This window comes from Mytilus trossulus, chromosome 12 (genome assembly GCF_036588685.1).
Source record: "Mytilus trossulus isolate FHL-02 chromosome 12, PNRI_Mtr1.1.1.hap1, whole genome shotgun sequence".
Lineage (NCBI taxonomy): Eukaryota > Metazoa > Mollusca > Bivalvia > Mytilida > Mytilidae > Mytilus > Mytilus trossulus.
In genome coordinates, this window is record NC_086384.1 from 41,407,179 (window position 1) to 41,432,899 (window position 25,721).

The 25,721-nt window shown below is 29.5% G+C and overlaps 1 protein-coding gene across 1 annotated transcript; it reads right to left on the reverse strand.

The window, feature by feature from the left end:
* Positions 1–20,460: 20,460 nt before the first annotated feature.
* Positions 20,461–22,196, reverse strand: LOC134692460 (uncharacterized). Its single transcript, XM_063552912.1, has 2 exons — positions 21,769–22,196; positions 20,461–20,842 (listed from the first exon to the last, which is right to left on the reverse strand). The coding sequence occupies exons 1-2, from the start codon at positions 22,194–22,196 to the stop codon at positions 20,461–20,463; spliced, it is 810 nt and encodes a 269-aa protein (XP_063408982.1).
* Between the last annotated feature and the right edge of the window lie 3,525 nt (positions 22,197–25,721).

A 25,721-nucleotide genomic window follows, 5' to 3' on the forward strand; every position in this document is an offset into this window, starting at 1 on the left:
TTCAGTAATTAAGCATGTCTTAATGATGCAAGTACCCGATATATGTTCATCCTAATGACAAAAACAGCCCATACTTATGTAACAAAAGCACTATACCTTCCAGAAAATATCTAAAAGTTTACATCTAAACAATTTTGTAAAACTGCTATATTTTGGGGCCAAAAAGGGGTCTGACTGAACCTACTCCTTTGTGAAAATTCTCCAAATTGTACTTTTCGAAATTTCTTTATGCGTTTATTATTTGATGACTGTATTGTATATAGTTGACATCTTGAAATACACATGGTTGGCTTTGTAACTGTGAAGCTTATTAAGTATTTAGAATATACCTTGTTTGAAATACGTTCAGAATTATCTAGTCTAAAAACGGCTTACATCTATTTCTAATTTTATTTACCACAAATACTTACGTTACTGGTATCAATATTTAAAAAGTGTTCTGATGAGGCATCAGTGTACGTATAGGCAAAAGAAGGATACAAATGCTATCCCCCCTCCAACAATCCACCGTCTTGTAATTCATCAGAAAAACAATATCTCATTTTTATGACATCATGTGAGCGCTTAGTAGTCCCACTTGCTAAATTGGACTATTTTCATCCCCTTTAAGAAAAATCTTGTATTGATGTAGGATACATGTAGATTCCTATGTTCTTTTTTTCTATTTTAGCTCCTGCTGTTACAGTAGTAACAACTGTTGCAGCTACCACTGTCCCTTCTATCGCTGCTCTACCTACCACTGCCCCACCTACCACTGTTCTACCTACCACTTCTCAAGGTAATAATGAAATTGACAAAACAAAATAAAAACACTTTGGTGACCGATGTGTTTTCTGTAAGCATTTGTCCGGCTAATTGTTCTCTGTAATTGTTGAACTTACATTTTCAAATTTTTTAAAGTTTTCAAATCCTTTCTGTTATTGAATGTAAGAGTCTATATCATATTCCTAAAATTGATTTTTACGAAATTTGAATACATGGTTTTAATTAGAAAATTGCGTGTAGCAACGTGTAGCTTTGAAGGCAGTGTATTTAGAATTGCTACAAAAATGCGAAAAGGAGTAGGTCCGGTAAGGACCGATTTTGGCCCCAAATTTCAGGTTTTTCTAACAAAAGGTTTTGACCACTTTTCAAACACTTAAATGTCTATTTCATTGGAATCAATTAGTTTATGGGAAAGGTTTGAACTGATTTAGTCATTAAAAACGATCCGATTCAAGCTTAAATATGAAAATCAACCAAATATGCCGAAAAATGTCGCTTTTCGGATGTTTTTTGTAAAAAATGAAGGTGTCCGCATCCGTGTTCATCCTTAACCTTTATATATGTTATGTATTATTATAAAATACAACTTCTATTTCAATATTAATAATGAACACGAATGCGGCCACTTTCGTTTTACACGAAAACCGTCTAAAATTTAACTAAAATGCTAGAATTGTGAAGAATTCAGTAATTTAGCATGACGCACGCTTTCTTTGAAATGAATTTGCATAATGGTGTTATGTGTAATGTGTAAGTTGTATAGTCCAGAGGTGTAACGTTCATTATGTAATGGCACAGGCTGTATGTTGTAATGGTGTATGGTGGATCGTGCAATGGTGTAAGTTGGACGTTAACACTATCCAAGGACTGTAACTATGACAAAAACGATGTTGCTGGTATAATTATTAAAACATTGCTATGCTTAAAAGTGACCGAATTGGTATCTTTATTGACAGATCGTAATTCTATTGAAAGCCATTTCTGACGACATTAAATCATTTTAACGCAACTTTATACTTAACCAAGGTTGAACATGTTGTTAGAAATGCAATCTTTACCTTCTTTAAAGGATTGTTATTCAGCACAGGAATTATAACCTGTTCGACAGCTATGCGCACAATTACAGAAGTGTCTAATCAGACCATGTAAAAGATAACGAACCTATGTGTTTTTGTCAATTAAAAACCAATCGTTTTCTGCTCGTATTAGTTGGTAGATATTTAACATCATTGTTATAACCTATCCTTGCTTGGTTGAAAAATGTCAATATTCAATGAGTGTAAATTTCTAGAAGAATTTGCTAAAAGTTTTCGTATTTTATCTGATCTTTAACGTTTAGTCTATTGTATTTCACAACTAAAGTTTTTAAACTTTGGACGTGAGCTACTGTCTAATATTTTTTCTACTGATCAAACATGCCAATTACTTTATGATACCACAGCAAAACAAATTTAATAATTTTAATTCAACGTAGCTTGCAATACACTTATGATCTTAACTCAACCGTTGAAGGCCTGCTAACACATTAAACAGATCAAAAATTGTATACATGTACGATGAATTCCCTTACATATAGGTAACACGACTTGTTTTATATTTTTAAAAAGGAAAACATGCGCATGTATTTTTTTCTCTCACTTCGACGGAGGTTTTGTATATACCTTTTGATATTCAAACTGGTGTACTTCTTTTGGAATTTATTTTGGAAACACAAATATTTTTGCATTTTATGAGAAAGAATACTGTCATGAAGATAATTAAGATAAGGTTTTCTATTTGTCACCATATTGATTTCTACAATCTACTTCGTCTTCCCCGAACGACCTTCCAAAACTTTGCATTTAGAGATATTGTATGTACACAAATTGCAAAATTGTCAATTTCAATGTAAATTTCAAGTTTGTATGACGTTGATGTATCAACACAACATAAAACAAACTATAAAAATGACCAAGCAAAAATACTGATAGGTCGTGTCAGGGTATATATCTATCCATAGTCCCTGACAAAGTACCCACAAACTACACATTCAGGAGTACTCGCACTAACTGACAGCTACATTTGGTTCATAGTTGATAAAATCAGACTGAACTAAAATATCAATCGAAACATATACAAAATCTAATGACTTTAGTGTTAAGACGTCATTAACGGTCAGAGAACAACACGACATAATACAGTAATCGACTTATTGTAGAAAGCAAATATACACCTGGAAAAAAGTATTGCATCACTTCTATTGAAACAATGTAAAATGAAATAATTTTAGAATGTGTTTAATTTAGGTTTTACCGAACTCCGAGCAAACTACAAATATATATCGAACCCTGAGGAAAACTGTAAACGGAAAGTCCCTAAATCGATATATATACCAATATAATTCTTTGATACATGTATTTTGATACATACATTTTTTCTTTCGATATTTACCATAACGTTGTAAATAGCAATCTATTGGCATTTACAACCAGGCTACACGTTCTGAAATATGGCATAATTTTTACAACCTCAAGGTGTACTTATTCAGCTAGGATATATAAATGATGAAAACAGTTTTGAAAATGGCTGTAGAGTGAAATTAACTCAGGGCCATAATAGACTATATAAGTTGTTCCTTTTTTAAAAATGGATCGTAATTTTTTTGAAAAGCTATTTTAGATATATTTCAAAACACGCTTACAAAGCGAAAAAAAAAACCTTAGAAATTAGAAATCTCGACAATCTTAATAGAAATAATAAATACAGCTTCTGTAGTTACGAATTAATGAATCCATGCACATCACATGGCTATATAATAACTTTTATAAAGTTCGCTCGTAATTTATAATCAACACTGGAAAGGACACAAGTGTAATGACCTTTAATGTAATGTATGGTTCCATACATGATAATTGTACTATTAAACAAACTATTTAGCTCACAGCTTATAAAAGGTTGAGAAAAAGGGTGAACTCTCATATTCGTTGAAAGGTGAATTAAACGGTCAATCGGAAATATTTTGTGTGTATTTCATCAAAGTGTACAATATGTAATAGGATTGTCGAGCATTTTCTTTCTCATCACATCAAATATAAAGATTGAGAACAAATATTTCTGCGACAGGACAGGACAATCAGCTTCCTCTAAGGTAAATGAAATGTAGTTTTGCATGTTACAATTTTCAATTGGCTAATCGATTTGACTTGTTTTAGTTCAAAATAGTATTTACATGTAAGTACTATTAAACACGAAAACAACATACAATTTGTTTTATTAAAAGTCATTTTATTCAGATTTATTTTTTAAGTTGTTATGAAAGAGGGAGAACAGATACCAGAGGAACAGTCAAACTCATAAATCGAAAATAAACTGACAACGCCAAGGCTAAAAATGAAAAGGGCAAACAGACAAACACTAGTACACACGAAAAATCATAGAAAACTATAGAATAAACAACACTAACCCCACCAAAAACTAGGGGCGATTTCAGTTGCTCCGGAAGGGTACGCAGATCCTGCTCCACATTTTGCAACCGTGGTGTTGTTTATGCGATAACAAATCTGGTAAATAATCTAATTCAGTAGTTAAAATTCATGAAAGGGAAGGGGATTCTAGTTACGATTTACGGAACATATCCGATATCATTTAAGAAACGGTTATTCCATAAAGGTCAACCAACTTGTGATCGTGTTCGTAAAATTGACTAAGAGATGATTTCAACTTCACCATTTGGAACTCTTGATTTAATAGCTTCCTTGTGGGAAATGCATGCACGGGAAAATCGTATCAATTGGGAGATATAAACACCGTATGCAGGTGCTGCTAGCATGTTGCTACTTAGAAATGGAAAGTTCGCAATTGGAAAGCTGAAATCATCTCATACAGTTGTGAGTTTTCTTATTGCTGATGTTTAGATTCTCATAAAAGATAACTGATTATATTTTTCAAATATACTCAATAAGTGACCACCAAACCCTTGCGTAGCGAATTTTCACGTACATATGCTGGTTAACACTATGTTCAGTAACGAGTTGTAATTTTTTTCCATATTTCATTTTTATAATTACATGTAGATAAACTCATCAAAGATACCAAAATTGAAATTTAATTTTTATACCAGACGCGCGTTTCGTCTACAAAAGACTCATCAGTGACGCTCGAATGTTAAAAAAGCGAAATAAAGAACGAAGTTGAAGAGCATTGAGAACCAAAATTCCTAAAAGTTTTGCCAAATAATGCTAAGGTGATATATTCCTGAGGTAGAAAATTTTCAACCGTAGGTGCTATTTTTTTGTAACTTTGACATTCGATATGCTGAGTTGAGAAATGAATAAGTGTGCTTCAGAGAGAGACAAGATTATACAATGATATCAATTTGTCAAATGCAGAACTGTATTAGCTAATAAATCAACTGACACTGTTTGTGACGGAATTGGTAAAATTAAAAACATGTTAGTAACCATTAGAAAATATAAAAGAGCATGTTATTTAGTGGTTGTCGTGTGTTGATGTGTTACATATTTTTTTTTCGTTCATTTTTTGTACTTCAATTATGCCGTTAGTTTTTTCGTTTAAATTGTTTTACATTTGTCATTTTGGTGACTTTTATAGCTGTCTATGGGGTAAGGGCTTTGCTCATTGTTGAAGGCCGAACTGTGATCTAAAATTGCTAGTATCTGTGTTTTTCTGTCTCTTCCGCAGAGTGGTCCTATTGGCATTCATACCACATCTTCATTTTTATCTATACAATTGATAATTAGAGTAGATAACTATTAAGCTAAATAGATTGTAACTGATTGATTGTCGCTGTCATATATATATTTACATACTAAGGGCTGTTTTATAAACATGATAAAGGAACAGAAGATTTCTATGTATTTCTGTCAAAACAATGGATTTCTGTTATACAAGCAAGATATTTAGCTTATTATAAAGCTAGGTTTAACCCACCATAACATCATACCAAGTCAGGAGCATGACAAATGTCAACCATTCTTTTGATGTGGTTGAGCTTTTGATTTTGTCATTTGATCAGCGATTTTCCTCAGAATTTTGGTTTTTCTATAATTTTTCTTTATATATTGACAAAGAATATATTTTGCAAATCTATCCATACAATTTTCTTTATCAATTGCTGTGATAATTTTGTCAAAAAAAAGCTGTTAAAATGATGGAATGAACAATATTTCAATTATGTTTCATTCGTATGACGTCATATTTTGAAATGACTTAAATGGGCCCAAAAAATGATTGGAATGCTTCAGAATATGATATCTTTTAATTTTGTACATTGTTTCGAGCTCTCATGCATAATTAATTTTGTTATGCATCAAACGAAATAGGATAACGGTTGGTACATATCTAAACGTTGAAATCCTCTGCATTTGTGTGGACCTGTCCTTAGTCATGAACCTAATAGTGATTGGGTGTCTTTTGTTGATGTGGTTTATAAATGTTTGTTTCTCATTTTTATACAGATTGGTCGGTACCAATTATAATATAAGTATTGTCTTCTGGTGGTTAAAATTGTCAAACAAAAACGGTTCTTTACATAATGTGTGCATTTAATGTGAGGCAATCATTTTATTTTCGAAATGTGCTGAATTTGTATTTCAATGAAGAAGGGGTTTCTTAGAGACGAATTTTGTTTTGTTGATAGATTGCGTATTTCAAAATGATCATCATTTCCATAACTAGTTTAATTGGAATATTGCATGGTCCTGTTCATGTTACCTGTCAAATATTTCCACCACCGAGAATAGGTCCAACAAATAGCGTTCCATCGGGTAACGGACTCAACTCATTTCCTGGACTTGGACCGGTTCCTGCTCTGGTTAGACGTTCTGGTGAAAGACTGACAGTTATACTTGTTCAAGACAATGGATTACAAAACGATGATGAATTTGGATTGATTTTGGCACTATTGTATATATCCTTCTTATGTAAGTGTTCCTAAACAATCATATTAACTTAATGCGTCTTTAAATTGTTAGTCAATAAACTATGTAAGTATGTTCAAACTAACTTCACGATGTGACGTTTACAATGAAAGAATGTTCTGCTAAAGCTTTATTTGATTTGCATGCTCATACACGTTTATACGTTTAATTTTCTATTACTTGAGTTTTGTGAGTACCTAATGAGTACCTGAAACTCACCATTGTATTATGTGCTAATTGCATAGCATAATTAGTATTTATTGACTTTTTTGTCATGTTGGTTTCAATATTATCTTATTATCAAACTCTCCATTGTATTCTGAATTTTTTTTTTAAAGACACGCTATTGTTAATCAACTTTTTGAGCTTGTGGTTTTGATAGGACCTGATGATAAAACTGATGATTGTATTGTCTCATAATTGAAGAGACACACTGGTTTTTTTTTAACAATTTTTAGATTTCGATAGGACCTGGTCATCAAATTGCCCGTTGTAATTTTTCATGGTTAAACAGACACAAAATCATACAATAACTTTAAGATTTCGGTAGGACCTGATCATCAAAAAGCCCGATGCATTTTTCATGATTAAATCAACGCACTGTGATTCAATAACTTTTATATTTCGGTAAGATTTGGTCATCAAACAGCCCGTTGTATTATTTCATGGTTGAATAGACACTATTATTCAACAACTTTTAAATTTTGGGAAGACCTGGTGATCAAATTGGCCGTGTTCCATCTTGTTTGAACAGTTACAATATTGTTTATTGACTTTTTAACTTTTTTGTTGTGATATGACCTTATTATTGAACTGTCCTGTGTATTCTGTCACGGTTGAACATACACATTGTTATTCAACAGTTTTTAGATTTCGATAGGCCTTGTTCAAAAAATGGCCTGTTATTTTTCTGTCATGGATGGACAGTTATAACAGTATCTGTTGACATTTTTACTTTTTGATTTCAATAAGATCGTAGAAAAATAGATCGAGTCGGAACAAATCATAACTTAAGTATCTTTATGCATACGGGTCCTGATAACTTTTCTTTCCATTACAATCATACTTCAGTTATGATTGTACAGCTAGACTTGAATGATTTAAGTATAGTATCGTCAAATGTTTAATGTTTCGTTGCTTTTCTAATTGCAATTAGAATATCTTGACTTAATATTCTATCTGTGCTATTTATTGTAGTTATGGTATTCGACCTAAGTATGACAACCACTTCACAAAGTACAACAGGTACTACTGCTGTGAACACAGCCGCAACAAGTATGTATGAAAGTTTCCTGTCAGATTTTTCTTCGGTTAGATTACATAATCTAACGTCCTACTAATTACAAAAATTAAAACTTACTTCCATTTGCATTTGTGTCACATGTATAGGTTCACAAGTCTGTTGTTGTCAAATCTTCTAAGAAGTAAAAAATATAAGAGTCTATTTCATATTCATAAAATTGTCGTTCTCAAAATCTACATGCGTCCTTTTAATTAAAAGATATCCGACACTACAGATTGCAATTGAAGATAATTCATATAAAATTACTGAATATTGCAGATGCACTTATAAAAACTGCAGTTTTGGTCATTTTGTGAGGCAGGCTTTTATCAGAATCTTAAATAAAATGAAAATTGAAATGTGGAATATGCTAAAGATACAACAACACAAATCAGAGAACAACAAAAAAATAGAACAAATCAGAGCATTAATGGGCCTTCAACAGAGTTATAAAATCCTCCATCCGTAGTCGAGCCAATTTTTTGGAAAATTACACGACAACAAAGCATTGCAAATCGTTTATTCAATTCTTTTAACTAAGGATTTGTATAGTAATAAAACAAAACACATCCTTGTTTGTACGTTCGTAGTGGTATAATTCATTCGGTCATCTGTGTTAATCCACGTCCATACTACGATTATTATTGTATTTGAACATATTGAATCTTTCAGTCAATTACAAGTTGTTAGCTTGTGATACGCAATAATGTTATCAATGCCTTATCTAACGCTTAAGTTTAGAGTTTTTAACTTTTGTCATACATCAAATTTATTTGTTCAGTGTATGTTCAATTGATGTCTTTTGATAGCGTACAATCATTTCGATTGATATTTTATAGTGTGTCTTCCTTTGTAAGAATGTTACACTAATGTTTCCGGTAAGGTTGAATTGTGGGACCTATCAAAACGTTTAAATCCGTGCATATGTATGCAACTGTTCTAAGTCAAGAAGATGATGTTCAGAAAGTGTCGCTTGTTGATGTCATTAATAAGTGTTTCTCGTTTTTCGTTTTTATATAGATTAGACAGTTGGTTTCCCTTTTTATTGGTTATACACTAGTCATTTTCGGACTTTTCATTATAGCTTGTTGTTCGGTGTCAGTGAAGGTTTTGTGTTGAAGATTCTTCGTACCTTGGCCTAAAATGGTTTACTTTTACAAATATGACTTGGATAAATAGTTGTCTGACTCTCATTTGGCATCCATACCACATCTTATTTTATCTATAAAAAACATTATATTTTATATTTCAGCTTCATCTGCTGTTGATTCAACTACTGTAGAAGGTGTAACCACTACTGTCCCTGTATTAAACACCAGTACTGCCCCTGCGCCCGTCACTACTAGTACTGCTATACCTTCAACTGTTGATTTGGGGCCATCAAAATAGGGGACAATAGGAAATAAAATAAATAATAAAGAACTATGGGGTATAAAAAAGAGAATAATGGCAACATGAGTCAAGTACTAGTATGTGACATATTGCAGGTTCTTAAAATACCAATCTTCTGACATTCCTTTTCACGTCGAATCGTGTTTGTTTCGGCTCTGTTACATGCAAGTCTCAAAATTAGACTCTTATACAAAAAAAGCCAGTACAATGATTTCGATGCATATTGTTTCAACTTGCTTTATCAGATATATCGTCAATATATGTATAAATTAAGAAATGTACCGTCGGCCTTTTTTTGTACAATAAACTTCATTTGATTTAATTTATCGTTGAATAGGAAAAATCTTCCATATTCATTACTTGGTATGGGACATTTTAAGAATGAATGGTTGGTTGACCCTGATTTTATGGCTATTCGAACCTCCCGCGTATATGACAATGCTAAAACAATATTACTTATATGACAAAACTGCGAGACAGAAATACAAATATACTCATCATAGATACCATGATTAAATTTTGCATATACGCCAGACGCGCGTTTCGTCCACAAAAGACTCATCATTGACGCTAGTCCAAAAAAGTTAAAAAGGCGAAATAAAGTACGAAGACACACGCAAGAACACTCATCACAATGAAATGCACAAAAAAATAATTTAATAGTCGACACAACATACAAACTGCAGAACAACCACTATTATCTTCCATCAACGAGAGACACCACAGGATACTTAGTCATACATTTTAGGGACATAATAAACATAAATATTGATTAAGAAATTTTACTACAAGCAGGTAACTATACAGATGAATATTTTTGTATGAAGTATTATATATATTCAATATACAGCAAGCTAAACTTGTGTCGTATTAAATGGTCAAAACAAAAGCTACAAAATATTGAACAAATGAAAAACAACTGTCTTCTTCGTAAATTGGTTTATGCATTCCCATATGAAGAAGTTTTGCTAAGCTTTTTATTATCACGAAAACTGTTACAGAAATATAGATTCAACGAATGCAACAAGTGTGTTACAATATTTCTCCACTCGAAACAGTTAAATTTTAATATTTAAAGCGCGAGGCAGTGCCGAGCTTTTTAAATAGTTAAAATTTAACTGTCGAGAGTGAAGAAATATCATAATACACGAGTTATAGTGGTGGAATCTTTTTCTCTGATTTTTATCCTTCTTTTTCAAAGATTTGAAGAAAGTTGTGTACTTTTTATGTGACGAAAACCAGGCATGGTCTCCTTTTTTCATGACATCACAATAGGAAAATTCAGAAGAAACAAAGACAATGTAACGTCACAATAAAATTTTAACCAATCATTTGCTGAGAACAAATTTTTAACTAGAGATTAGAAATATTTTTTTCACACCGGTCAGGAAATGAGGATGAAAGCATGAAAATTAGAGTAAGGAAAAATCCTTATTCATTAAAAAAAAACATACCATGGACTGCATTTAAATAAACATTACATAAATATATTTATAGATTGACCTTTAAAAGAAATTATTTAAAAATATATAAAAAAATGGTAAGATTAACAATGAAACACACTATGGAGCTGGCATATCAGTAAATGCTAGTAGTCATATGTTAATTCATGTATCATTGTCATTTTCCTTAGTTTATTTTGTTACCTATTCTGACATTGGAGTCGAACTACTTTTAAACTGAGTATTATTGTGCGTATTGCTATGTGTTTGTGTTTTCAACACTGAGTAGAAATATAGGGGAGGATTGCATTCTCACAAAACATGTTTTACCCCGCTGCAGTTTTGTACATGTACCAAGTCAGGAACATCTTGCCTAGTCTTGTATCATGTATAATTTTACTTTATTAATATAATTTTTTAAGTATGACGTTCAATTTCACTGAACTAGTACGCATTTTTGTTCACGGGCCAGCTGAATTCACCCGAAAACCCATTGGTAGCCTTTGACTGTTTTGTTTACTGTTTGGTTGGGTTGTTGTCACTTTGACACATTTTCATTTGCCTTTCTTAATTGAATTCACTACAGAGCTAATGTAGACGTAGATAAAACTGAGATAGGAAATGGGGAAAATGTCAAATATATAAAATTCGATCTAAGAGCAGAAAACAGCCGAAAGTCACCAGTTGATCTTCAATACAGCGAGAAATCCCGCTCCCGGAGGTGTACTTCAGTTGGCCTCTAAACAACTAAATGCACTAGTTCAGTGATAATAGACGTCATACTAAACTCGGAAATATATATAGAAACTAACATTAAAAACCTTACAAGACTTAAAGCCAAAGGCGTCTTACTTGCAACAGGCGCATGTTTTTGAGATCTCTATTCAACTAGCCAATGCAGAAAGATAAAAAAAACCAATACGTAGATGTATGTTTCGGAAGGTTCATGTAAGGCCTTCAACAATAAAAAAGTCCCAACAGATGAAAGAAACAATGTACTGATCCAAGAGTTTTTCGCAGTTACTGCAAGCCATTCAAGTCAACTACTCAAGAAAATTCGTATGTCCCGTACATTTTTTTGTGTAGAACAAATATTTTGTTTCAAATTGTTGATAATAAAATCCATTTTAGTGTGAGTTCATCAAAATTTAAATAACTGACTTGTATTCAGTCTTAACTATAGTAGAAACAGATAAAACTTAAACAAACAAAACATGCAAATTATGTAAATATCATCTACAAATTGTGAACTTATCAAATACAGCTGAAAGGACGATGTTTTGTGTTTTTCCTAAAACTATTTTTAGAAAAGAAAGAAATTGTTCATGCTTAAATGTACGACAAAAAAAATTAACATAGCAATAAATCATCTACGACCTTATAATGCTAATAGCAATATTAAACTATTATTGGAGATACATTATAATTCATTTGATATGTGTAACAGGAACTATACTATGTATAGAGAATATGTAAGTAACGTGAAAATTTGGTCATAAAAAGACAAATAAGGCAAACTTGTTGAAATAACAAACAGATAACTGAAAGAAGTAATGGTCCTATATAGACATTTTAAAGACCCATCGATGGTCTTCGGCTGTTTCCTGCTCTATGGTCGAAATGTTGCGTTTTTGATACTTTTCTTATTTCCATTCTCAATTTTATAAGACAAAATATATACAAACGAGTTTGCTTGACATATTTTGTCTCATGACTTTTTATAATCGTCAGTTTCCTTAATAGAAAATTTTAAAATTTGTTTTGTGTTTTTAACTGAGACGTTAATATAAACATAGAATTATATCAATTTAAACAAATGTAACTATCATTTTCTTGTGGGAACACAACACAAAGACATAGATATAATGGTGTGTGCTGTTGTAACAAACCATATAAAAGAATGTTAAATATTCTATCAGAAAAGTTCGTAACATAGTTAAAGGTGTAATAACATTAAGAAATGAACTGGAAATGTGTCGGGGAGACAACAACTCGTGGAAAGAGCAGAAAACGTCCGACGGCAACCAAGGGGTCTTTAAAACATAAAAAAAATCCAGTACCTGGTGGTGGGCTTCTGCTGACCTCTAAATCAAATTGTGTTATTTCAGGTAAAATGGACGTCACACTTAATTCCATTCTATATAAATGAACTAAAAAAATACATGACTATCAAAGGCCAGAGGTTCCTGACTTGAGCAATGATGCGACAAGGTTAAACACATATACATCTAGCCACAGTGCACACAGTAACACGCAGTTTAATGGCAGCCCGAGTCCGATGTGAGAATAGATAACAGGAAAAGTAAGCAACAGGTTAAAAGTATGGGTTTGACAAGCTAACGGGCATAAGTATCTATGTATACCATAGTACGTCTTTAGAAAGAAACCCGTGGTTCATGATCAGAGGTTGACAACGGTATTAAATTTACCAAAAAACTACTAGCATTATTGACATGCAAGATCCAGACCTCTACTAATCTTATGTCTTCATCGTCTGAAAATCTATCACATTCTCTCTCGTAAGGGGTTAAGTATCAAATCATCATAAAATATAAAACAGAAATATAAACAATATTATGCAACGTTAATGACCTGACAACAGTATTGTAGTTTTATCCTTTCTGAATTCAATTGTTTGAAGGTTTTGTTACCTATTGAAAATGATTGATGTGAATGACGACGTATAGCATATTACCATAAAATATTGATTTTGAAGAACCTGCACCTACCTACAAGGAAGTAAATAATTCGGAAGTTTTGAATATGCACGGTTTCTACATTTGTGAATGTGACTAGTATGACCAGCAGTGAGAGAACTATTCATCTCAGTTAAAATGAAGTGGAAATTAGCAATAAATCCACGGAAAACAATTCAATTGTATATTAAAAACCTTATTAATGATGAGGCAATCCACGAAAAATGTGATAGACATTAACCAACGGCAACCGCTGAAGTGCAGATTCCTGATTAGGGATAGTCACATAAAAATGTGGCAAGTTAAAAAATATTTGTGAGCGCGAAACCTACCTTTAACCTGTGACATGTGTGTAACAACACAAGAAAAACACAGAAAGGACGTGTCAGGGTATATGTATTTTCCTAACACTAGACAACAAAGAAGAAACTTAAATCGTAGAAACCCTGAAAATCTAAATTGGAGGTATGTGGCTTCCTTAGTTTGTGAACTTATAAATCCATGCACAAAACATGTCTATGGAATATCCTTTACTAAACTTGCTAGTATTTATGGTCAACGCTGAAAGAGAAGAGAGTGTAATGACCTATAATGTACTATTTGGTTACATACATGATAATTGTACTGTTAAACAAACTATTAACCTTACAGTTTATTTGTAACAGGAAAAGTTGATTTCTCAAATTGCTAAAAGGTGAGTTATAAGGTCAATAAGAAATTATTTTGTGTGTGTTTCTATATAAATGTACAAGATTTAATTAGCTTATCGAGAATACCAGTAGTATAGTACTTGAACGACTCCAGCGCACCCCCTCCAAAAAAAAAAAAAAATTTGACCCCCAAAAAATTACCCTCATTTCAAGTAAAAGAGCCCTAAATTTTCATAAAAAAGCAAAAAAACACCCCAAAAAACACCAAATTTTCTTACTCCCAAAAAATTTTTTTTTTTACTTTGGAAAAAAACGTTATTAAAAACACCCAAAAAACAACAAAAAAATTCCAAAAAAAAATAAATAAAAAAACCGGGAGAACTGACAGAGAAAGAATTCTGTGGGATTTAAGAGAAAAATAAAAAAATCAATTTTTACTTAAAAAAATGAAACAACCTACAGCTCCTAATTTATATCCAGAATTACCTATAGAAGATGGACAAAACTATAGATTACAAAAAATTTCAGAAATAGAAAATTCTTTAAAAAATGAAAGAGACAAAAGAAATTCTTTATATAAAAAATATAAAAGAGGAGTAAACTTTACAGATGGAATAGATACAACTTTAATTTCAGCATCAGTTATTTCTGCAGGTATAGGTATTGCTATTCCTATTTTATTACCATTACAGATTACAGCAGTCGCATGCGGTAGTGTTGGGGGTGTAATAAAATTAATAAGAAGAAAGCTTACTTCAAAAGCTAAAAAACATTATGAAATAAAAACTTTAGCAGAGTGTAAATTAAATAGTATTAAAGATTTAATTTCTAGATCTTTAACTGACAATAAAATAAGTGAAGAAGAATTTAAACTTATTTTAGAAGAACTAGAAAAATTTAATGAGATGAAAAAAAATTTAAAAATGGCAAATTTAAAAACTTCAAAAAGTTTACCAGAAGATGAAAGAAGAAAAATTATAGAAGAAACAGAAAATAGAGTAAGAAATGAAATAAAAAAAAAAATGGAAAATCTATAATTTTTATAAACAAAATAACTTTAGTTGAAAATCACCACTATGTGAACGTGGGAAATCCACCAAACTATGAATCAATTTTTAATTAAATAAATGGATGAAGAAACAAAAGAAAAATTAGTAAAAAATGTAAAAATAATGTTAAATAAAAAATTTAATTATTTTTATCTTAAGTTGTTTTTAACAGGTTCTTTTTATTGTTTATTATCTAATATTTTAGATGAATAAAATGGCTGAAGGAGGTTATGAGTTTGATAATCCTGAGTTTAAAAATAATGATTATGATGATGATTATGAAGAAGAAGAAACGTCTTTTCAAGATGATGAAGAGTTTCAAAATAATATAAATAAGGAATTTGAAAAATCAAGAGATTTATCAGAAAATGAAGCTAAAATTCGTAAAAAAGAAACTACAAAAAAAATGATTAAACAATTTTATAAAAAAAATGGTGAAACTACACGTAATGAAGTAGGTTTTTTTGTTAGGGAAGATCATAATGAAAGACAAATCTTATATGTAAAAGATGAAAAAGGTAATGATATTGCATTAACATATTACCAAAAAGGAGTATTAAAGTTTTATAAATTTAGTACTCTTCAAAAAGAATACGGTGTTAATTTTGTCAGGGATGTTTTAGGTGTAGATGATTATAAAATATCTGATTATTTAAAAGAAGGTAGATCAGTGTTTCAAGATTTTCAAAAAAAGATAAAAGCACCAATTCGTGAACTCGATAATATAGAAATTCCATTACAAGAAATATCTACACAACAAGAAGGACAAGAATTATTAGAAATAGCAAGTAATGAAGAAACACATGTGAAAGAAATAGAAACTTCATTTATTGAACAAGGAACATCTTTCATAAATGAAGAAACACAAACAGATATGACAAAAAGAGAGATGGATGGTATAATCAGTGCAATGACATCAGTAAAAGAAGAGATTGCAAATGAATTAGCAAAATTGAATGAAACAAATAAAGACTTAGCAAAAGAAAACGCCAAATTAGAACAAGCTAAAGAAGACAATGATGAATTTCAAATAAATAGAATAAGTAGTCGAATAAGAGAGTTAGAATCTGAGAGAAGTGCAAGACTAGAAGTAATTAATATTAATAAAGAAAAACTACGTAGTCAAGTAAACAGATTTAAACAAACAATACATAAAATGTTAAACGAAGACAAAACATTAGGTGAAAGAATAAGAACATTATTCAGAGAACAAGGAATAACAATAGTTAGTGTTTTAACTGCTTTTGGAATGATTATTGGTGTTATTGTTGAAGTATTTACTGGTTCTCCTTCTCCTTCTCCTTCTCCTCCATCAAAAGGTGGTGGTGTACAAGACTGGATAAAAAAACAATTAAAAAATCTTGGAAAATTATTATCTTTTCTTGCAGGAAAATTAGCAGCTGCATTACCAGGTATTATAGGTTCTATTGTTTCTTGGTTATTGTCTGCAACAAAAGACGTAGTAAATTGGTTTGCAAACAACTTATGGGCATTGCTTATTTTAGTTGTTAGTTTATTGTTTACTGCTGCTAGAGATTATTTGAAAAAATAAAGTGCTGTAAATCCTATTACAATACTTACAAATATTATTGCTTGTTTATTATCTTCATGATCTTCATGTTCAATTTTTTTTATTGGATCTATTTTTGGTTCTTCAGGCTTTTCAGGTTTTATAGGTTCTTGTGGTTTTACAGGTTCTTTTGGTTTAAAATCAACATGATCAAAATTTTTATTATTTAAATCATCATTTAACCCAAGTGTTTGATTTTCTGTTGCAATTATAATTTTATTATTATAACCAACAATACTTCCAATTTGTAAAACCATATCACTGGGAGACATATATAAACCAAGTCCATAAGCATAATCAACTTTACTTCTTGCATATTTTAAAACATTTTCATAATTCGATATCTGGGTGGGTAAATCGATAGGACTATTTATTACATCTTGTACATTTGCTAAGAATTGTTTTTGTGCATCAAATCCTGTTCCTACTTTTAAAATTTCTGTTTTTGTTTGTGATTGTGCACCTAACAAAGCCCATACATAAATTTTAATACTTTCATTAATACGTTCAACACCAGATTGTGTAAATCCATTCCCATTATCTAAAATAAAAGTAGTCCAAGCCATACTTATATCTTTTTCATGATACAATTTATCATGAATATTAAAGAATGGACCATCCTTTTTATGATTTTGTCTATATTCACCACTTGGTTTATAATATTGCTCAAAACTTCCTAATCCTTGACATGATGATTCTAGTTTTTGTCTCCAATCTGTATTTGGAGAAATATTAAATTCATCACATATTTTTTGATATACAGCTTTGTCATATGAGTTCTTATAATAACAGAAAGAAGAATCTGTTGGTAAAGGTGATTTAAGTTCTTTTAAAATTCTTGCAATGCAATAATATAAATGAAACATATAAAAAGACTTTGTAAGATTTGAAGTATTTTGTATATGATCATTATAAGAAACACCACATCCTGTACTTGCACACCAAACTGCAAAATTTAACTGACATTGCCACCAATCAAATGAAGAATGAATCCAGGCATTCCATGGTTCGTTAGTGTGTATTGATGGGTTTTGATAGTTTTGAAATAAATCAGGAAAAGCTGTTTTAAAGTTCTCTTTTTGATTTACAAATATCGTTTGATTTACAAGATTTGTTTTTAATTGATGATCTTTTTCAGAATATTTAATACCTGGATTATATGAAACATTAGGATTATATTTAAATTCTTTTGTTATCATTTTTTTATATTAAAAATGTTTCATACTATTTCAAATATTGATAATACAATAAACTTAGAACAATACATAAATAACAGAAATGGAAATAAACGTATTGGTTTGAAATTTATAAGATACAGCATAGGTTGGTATAATGTTTATCATGGGTTTATAACAAAAACCGGAGAGGAACAGCAAAGGATTATGAATGGTTATTATAGTTTTCAACAAATAGTGGATGAATTTCAAAAAGAAAATATTGTATTATCCGTAAATGAAGCAAATGGTATCGCTTCATTAAACACTACTACTGAGTTAAAGATAAGTAAGGGTTTGGGAAATATGTTAGGATTTAATAATAAACGTAAATTTGAACCTAATGAAATACATTATGGAAACAAATTTGTGGATTTTGCTATCCATAAATCATTATATATCCATTTGGAACAAGTTAGCACTTCTCATAATTATCTTGATGGTAAGCCAAGTACATTATTAGCTGTTATTCCAGTCGAGAATAAAGAGTTTGGTGAAGTTATAACAGCGAGATTTGAGCATCCGGAATATAAGTGTTTAGTAAATGATGTTATAACAGAATTGAAATTAGAAATAAGAGATGAAAATAATAACAAGATAATTAATCATTTACCAATTAATTGTGTTTTAGAAGTTATATAATTTATTTAATAAAATGAGCATACTTGGTGTCAAAAAAAAAAAACGTAGATACATCGGAAATAAAAAAGGAAATATTAAATATGAAGAGTGAGCTTCAAACAATGGATACTAAGGATAGAGATTTACGCCGGAGTGTCGCTGCCCTAACCATCAGAGTTTTAAATGTTGAAAATATAGTTAGTAATATTAAAAATAAACCAGACAAAAAATTAATAAGTATAAATGCTGGAATTGATGGTTCAATACATGCAAGACAAAAGTTTAATTTTGGTGATGGTGGTGGTGGTTATTATGTAATGAACTTTCCAGGACAAATATTGGGTATTAGTTTAGTAAGTTTAAGAACAAACTCAGATAATATAGATGTTATGATAACTGTTAATAATTATAAGACATATAGTTACGGAATAAGTTTAAGTAATGGTGACACACACAGTTATCATAACTTTAATATGCCTTTTGAAGTTAAGGCTGGAGATATTATAGGGTTTGTTAGTGAGAGTGATAATTCTACATGTATCAATACTCTAGTATCAGTGGTAATTGAATTATTTTTATAACAAATTTAATCCTTAAAAATGTCGGCATACGGAAACAAATTAAATCCTTACAGAAAAATAAGAGAACCCCGTGGTGTGAAAGGTATTCGTCAAAGTGTATCAATAACAAATAATCCTTCAACTATTGATCAAAATCAACAGCTATTAGTGAGATTCCCCAATCTAAGCAATAATGATGTTATTGTTCCTGGAACAACCAGATTGGCATTTGAAATAGAACTCACATCTACAGACGACAATGCAACTATATATCAAAACATAGGAAGAACAATAGTTAAAAAAACAACAATTCGTATAAGTGGAAATGAAATTATGTCAATTGATGATAGTGATATTTATCATTGTTATGTTGATTTATGGAAATCTACATCTGAACGTTTAAATATGGCATACCAAGGAATTGGTGAAACAAACATGTTAAAACACAGAGTTGGCGCGGATGATAAAGCATCAAACATAGGGGATGAAGCAATTGCAACTGCATATGGTGCAAGATTTTGTATCCCACTTGATTTTGAACTATTAGAAACTCATATACCTTTTTATCAAGCAGGTCTTGGTGATAGACTTGAATATGAACTTACATTTAATAATTATAGCAATGTTATTAAATCAACAGATACATCTGCAAGTTATACAATCAAAAACATTTGTTTAGAATTTGATATGGTTACTGATACAGAATTAGCAAGACAGATAAGACAACAAGTTAATGGTAAGATGGTTATTTTGTACGATAGAATACTAAGACATAGAAAAATAACCAAAAACAAATCTGATACATTGTGGAATATAAATTTAAATGTTCCAGCTAGAAGTATGAAAGGAATTCTAATGTTGTTCGAAGATCCTGAAAGAACAAGTACCGAAACTTATTATAATCCTAACATAACAAAAGTAGAAATGACAATAGAAGGTGTTCCAAATCAACTATACAGTCAAGGAATGAAAGCATATCAACAATGGGATGAAATAAATAAATTCTTTGCTTTAAATTCAAAAAGAAATAAAACAACAGAAGAAGTTTTAAAGGATTTAAATTTATCCTATACAACATTAGAAAAATATCTTACAACTAATTATGCATTATGGTTAGATTTACGTTCAACAGATGACAACTCATTACACGGTTCAGGTAGAAGAATTGAAAATGCTTCTGAAGGTATTACTATCCAAATAACTAAAACAGCAGGAGCAAATAAATTAATAAATGTTTATCTGTTTGTTATACAAGATGCACAAATTAATTTTGAAGATGGAAGATTTAAAGAAGTTAATTACTAGGAATTACTGTCTTGACGAACAAGTTCTGTTATCCTAATCTGTTCAGAAATTAAATCACTTTTCTTTATTTCCAATATAGTCTTTTCTTCATTCTCACAGGTTCTTTTTGTTATGAATTTTTTAAGCTTAGTCTTTGCACTAACTTTTTGTCTTGTTAATCGAAGCCAAATCCGTCTCTTGTTTCTGTCACCAAAATCTTCCTTAGTTTTATTTATTCTCTCGGTTAAATATTCAATTTCCTTTTTTATGCTGTTTATATCCATATCTTGTATATTTATCGTATTATTACGTTTCACTAATAATGTTTCAAGTTTCTCTAAATCATCCGACACTTTAATTAAATAACATCTTCTCAATTCAGATTCCATTTTGAAGTTACTGTAGCAATATTAAATGGCAAATTTAATTAAAAACCGCACTTTGTTACCTGTAAATATTTACAATGATCGATTTAGTTTATTTAAAAGTCATATCCTATTGAATTAAATATAAACAGTTTGCTTGGATACAGTAAACATCTCCTTAGTTACAATGAACACTTACTTAGTTACAGTAAACAACTCCTTAGATGCAGTAAACAACTCCTTAGATGCAGTAAATACTTACTTAACTACAGGTTATTGTAAATTTTACCTGAGAATTTTGTTTACAACTATTAAACTTTTACTGACGCAGTTAATTAGTTTGATGCATGATTTAACAAACGAATTCAAGTATGTTTCTTACATTTTGTCGATATTATTGAATTTGTTCTTTTATTAATATATATAATATTACAATTGACTGTAGTTAGATTTAAATATCAAATTCACAACGTTTCAACTATTCAAACCAGTAATTACTGTTTGCTATGCAAAACAGACATTTAAGATTTAATGGATTTATTCAATGGATTTTAAATCTACCTAGAGATCTAAAACTTAGTCATCATTAATTCTTGTTCATAGAAAGAACCTGTTATTTCTTCGCCTTTTAAATCAATTATTTTATAAGTAAAAGGAATTGTATTTAAAACTTTTTCAATTACAAATATTTCTTTGGTCCAACGAGTAGTATAACCCTTTTCAAATTTACCCTTTTTTTTTGTTATTCTTACTCTATCTCCGACTTTGAATTTAGCTTTTTTAATTTTCTCTTCTTTTTCTGGATATAAATTTTTATACACTGTTAATTCATTTTTTAATTTACTTGCTTCAACAGGTGTCATTTTAATTGAAGAATGTACTGTATTATTATAATTTTTAACTAATTTATCTAATATATCATAATATTTTAAAGTTTCATTAGCAGTAAAGTATTTATACATATGTTGTTTCATTGTTCCTATCCATCGTTCCACTACACTGGATTTTTCTTCATTCTCAGTTGAATATAACTTTATGTTATTATCTTTTAACAATTCTTTTACTTGTCGATTATAAAATTCGGATCCTTTATCTGACCAAATATATATTGGTTTTCTTTCTTTAAATAATGTTTTAAATGCTTCACTCACTGCTACTCCTGTTTTATTTTTCAATGGAATCAACCAACCATATTTACTAAAAACATCTATAACTGCTAATAAATATTTATAGTGTTTATTTTGTTTTGAATATTGTTGTATATCTATCAAATCAACTGCCCATGTTTGATCTATTGAATGAACATAAACACGTCTTTTAGGAAAAGATTTTATAACTCTATGATGTAATTCATCTGCTAATTTATTTGTTAGATTTGTTTTAGACATTTTGAAGTAACTAAAATGTTTTTTTTAAAAATGGATGAAAGAAAACATTGTTCAAAATGTAATGAATACAAGTTACTAAGTGAATATTACAAAGCAAAAGACAAACCACTGGGAGTTAAATCTGCATGTAAAGAATGTTTAAAACCTTCAAAACAAAATCATTATCAAAATAACAAAGAAAAATATAAAAAAGCTTTTAAAGAATTTATGGAAAGAAATCCTTTTTATTGGAATTTATATCCAAGAAAATAATATAATTAAAAATTAAATATTACAAAATGGGATCTAAAAAATCCTTTAAAGATCTTATTACTGAAACTACTATTGATGATATAGAAGAAATCAATGCAACTAAATACATAAACTTATTAAAAGATAAAATAGTTATTAATCAATTTCCTTTAAAAATAAAGATAATAATAACAAGTGAATTTACAACTCCTATGGCATTTGATAGAATAGAAAGTCATTACTCTCATCCTGTTGAAGTTGTCCTAACACAAAACAATTTATCTACATTTTACAATAATTTGTTAGATAAATTTAAAGCTTGGGTAGATAAATTTCAAGAAAGAGGATCTGGTTTTGTTTTCGATGGTATCAAAAGTGTAAAAGTAAAACTATATAAATATGAATATCAAAGAGCTTCGTCTTATTTTCCCCTTCAATTTAAATCAAGTAATATTATTAATGTCCAAAATAAAAAGGATAATAAGTGTTTTCTTTGGTCAATATTAGCAAGTTTATTTCCAGCCAATAAAGACAAACAAAGAGTAACAAAATATAAAGAATATGAAAATGAAATTAACATGAAAGGAATTGAATATCCTGTTTCAATAAAAGATATCCCAAAAGTAGAGAAACAAAATAATCTAAGTATAAATGTATTTGCTTTAGAGGATCAAACAAATAAACAATCTTTACATCCAGTTTATATATCAAATGTAGAAAGTAAAAACGTAATTGATCTCTTATACATTGAAAGTAACGAAAATACTCATTATTGTCTAATTAAAAATTTAAATAGTTTTATGTGTGATAAGAATAGAAATAAATCGTTTATATGTAGAAACTGTTTGCAAGGATTTCAAAGAGAAGAAACACTAATAAAACATAAAAAAATATGTTATGATAACAAACATTGTAAAACCATAATGCCAAAACCAGGAAAAAATATTCTTAAATTCAATAATCATCATTTTAAAAATAAATTACCATTTGTTATCTACTCTGATTTCGAAGCATATAATATTCCTATACAATCCTGTACTCCAGATCCTAATAAATCTTATATAAAACCAATAAGTAAACAAGAAATAAATAGTTATGGTATTTATGTTCATTCTGATTATCCAGAAATATATAAACCACAATACTTTTCTTATGTTGGTGATGATGCAGTAGAAAAATATGTGGAAAAAGTAATGAAGATATACAAAGAAATAACTTATAAGATTTACCTTAACGAAAAGAAAAAACCAATATTAAATAATCATGAAGAAGATGAATTTCAAGAAGCAACCGGATGTTATATTTGTGGAGAAGAATTTAAAGAAAGCGAAAAAGTAAGAGAACATAATCATCTTTCAGGTAAATATAGAGGAGCAGCGTGTCAATCGTGTAACACAAAAGAAGGTAAAGCAACAAAATTAATACCCGTGTTCTTTCATAATGGATCGAATTATGATTTCCACTTTTTAATCGAAGAATTAATGAAATATGAAGATGAATATAATAAAGTAAAACTTCTTTCTAAAAACTCAGAAAATTATATTTCTATAGATTATGGATCAAATTATAAAAAATTAAGATTCCTAGATTCATATAGATTTATGTTAAAAGGCTTATCAGATATTGCCAAATCAATGGATGAGTTTCCTATTTTAGAAAAAGAGTTTAAAGGTAATATAGCTCATTTAAAACAAAAAGGATTCTATCCATATGAATACATAGATTCTATAAAAAAATTTGAAGATAAAAAACTTCCTGAAATAGAAAAATTTTATTCTAAATTAAAAAAAGAAACAATTACAAAAGAAGAGTACAAACATGCACAAAGAGTCTGGGAACATTATAATTGTAAAACTTTATTAGACTATCATAATTTATATCTAAAAACTGATGTTCTTATCTTAGCCGATGCATTCGAAAAATTTAGAAAATTCTTTATAAAATATCATGAAATAGACCCATGTTATTGTTATTCTGCTCCAGGTTTAACATGGCAATGTGGATTAAAATATACAGGAATAAAATTAGAATTGTTGACTGATGTTGATATGTTACAAATGTTTGAAAAAGGAATAAGAGGAGGATTTTCTGGAGTATTAGGTCCTAGACATGTAAAAGCCTTCAACAAATATACTTCAAATTATGATAAAGATTATAGAATAATAGATGAACATGAAAAAAAAGAGTGTTTAAAAAGATTAAAAGAAGGAAAAGATTTAAATAAATTTTTTGAAAAAAATTATTTGTTGTATCTAGATGCAAATAATTTATATGGATGGGCTATGTCACAAAAACTTCCTACAGGAGATTTTAAATGGGAAAAAGATTTAAAATATTATAAAGAAATTCCAAAAGGAAGAGGATGTTTAATTGAATGTGATTTAAAATACACAGAAAAATGTAAAAAGAAAACATATAAATATCCTTTAGCACCAGAAAAGATGAAAATAAAAAAAGAAGAATTATCTGATTACCAATTAAATCTATTGGGAGACAAACCATTAGGTAATGAAGAAAATTATTTTTAACATTGAGAGATAAAAAAAAATATATAATTCACGATAGCATTTTAAAAGAATATATAAAACTTGGAATAAAGGTAACAAAAGTTTACAGAACAATTTCATTTAAAGAATCAAATTGGTTAGCAAAATACATAAATTTCAATACAGAACAAAGAACTAAAGCAAAATCAGATTTTGAAAAAGATCTTTGGAAACTGATGAACAATAGTTTCTATGGTAAAACATTAGAAAATATCAGAGGAAGAAGTGAAATAGAATTATTGACAGACAGGGAAGAAGTAAAAAAATATATAAAAAAACCAAATTTTAAAGACTCAATAATATTTAATGATAACTTTGTTGCAATTGAAAATAATGTTCCTTCTGTTAAATTTAATAAACCTATTTATTTAGGACAGGCTATATTGGATTACTCAAAACAATTGATGTATAGCTTTTATTATGATGTTGTTAATGAATTATGGGAAAAGAATGAATTAGTTGCAAGTGATACTGATAGTATGATTTTGAGTGTAAAAACCAAAGATATTTATAAAGACATGGAAGAAATGATAGATGAACTTGATACGTCTGGTTATCCAAAAGATCACCCTTTATATTCAGAAAAAAATAAAAAAGTAATTGGTAAATTTAAAGATGAACTTAATGGGAAAATTATGAATGAAATAGTTTATTTAAAAAGTAAAGCATATTCTTTTACATTAACAGACACAATGTGTTTAAGTGAAGAAAAAAAATTAAAAGGAATTGGAAAAACTACAATAAATAA

Coding starts and splice junctions, on each gene's coding strand:
- LOC134692460 (XM_063552912.1), bottom strand. CDS start 22,196: ATGTCTAAAACAAATCTAACAAATAAATTAGCAGATGAATTACATCAT. Junction 20,843..21,768: donor GGAACAATGAAACAACATAT/GTATAAATACTT, acceptor ATATTGCTACAG/TAACTTCAAAATGGAATCTG.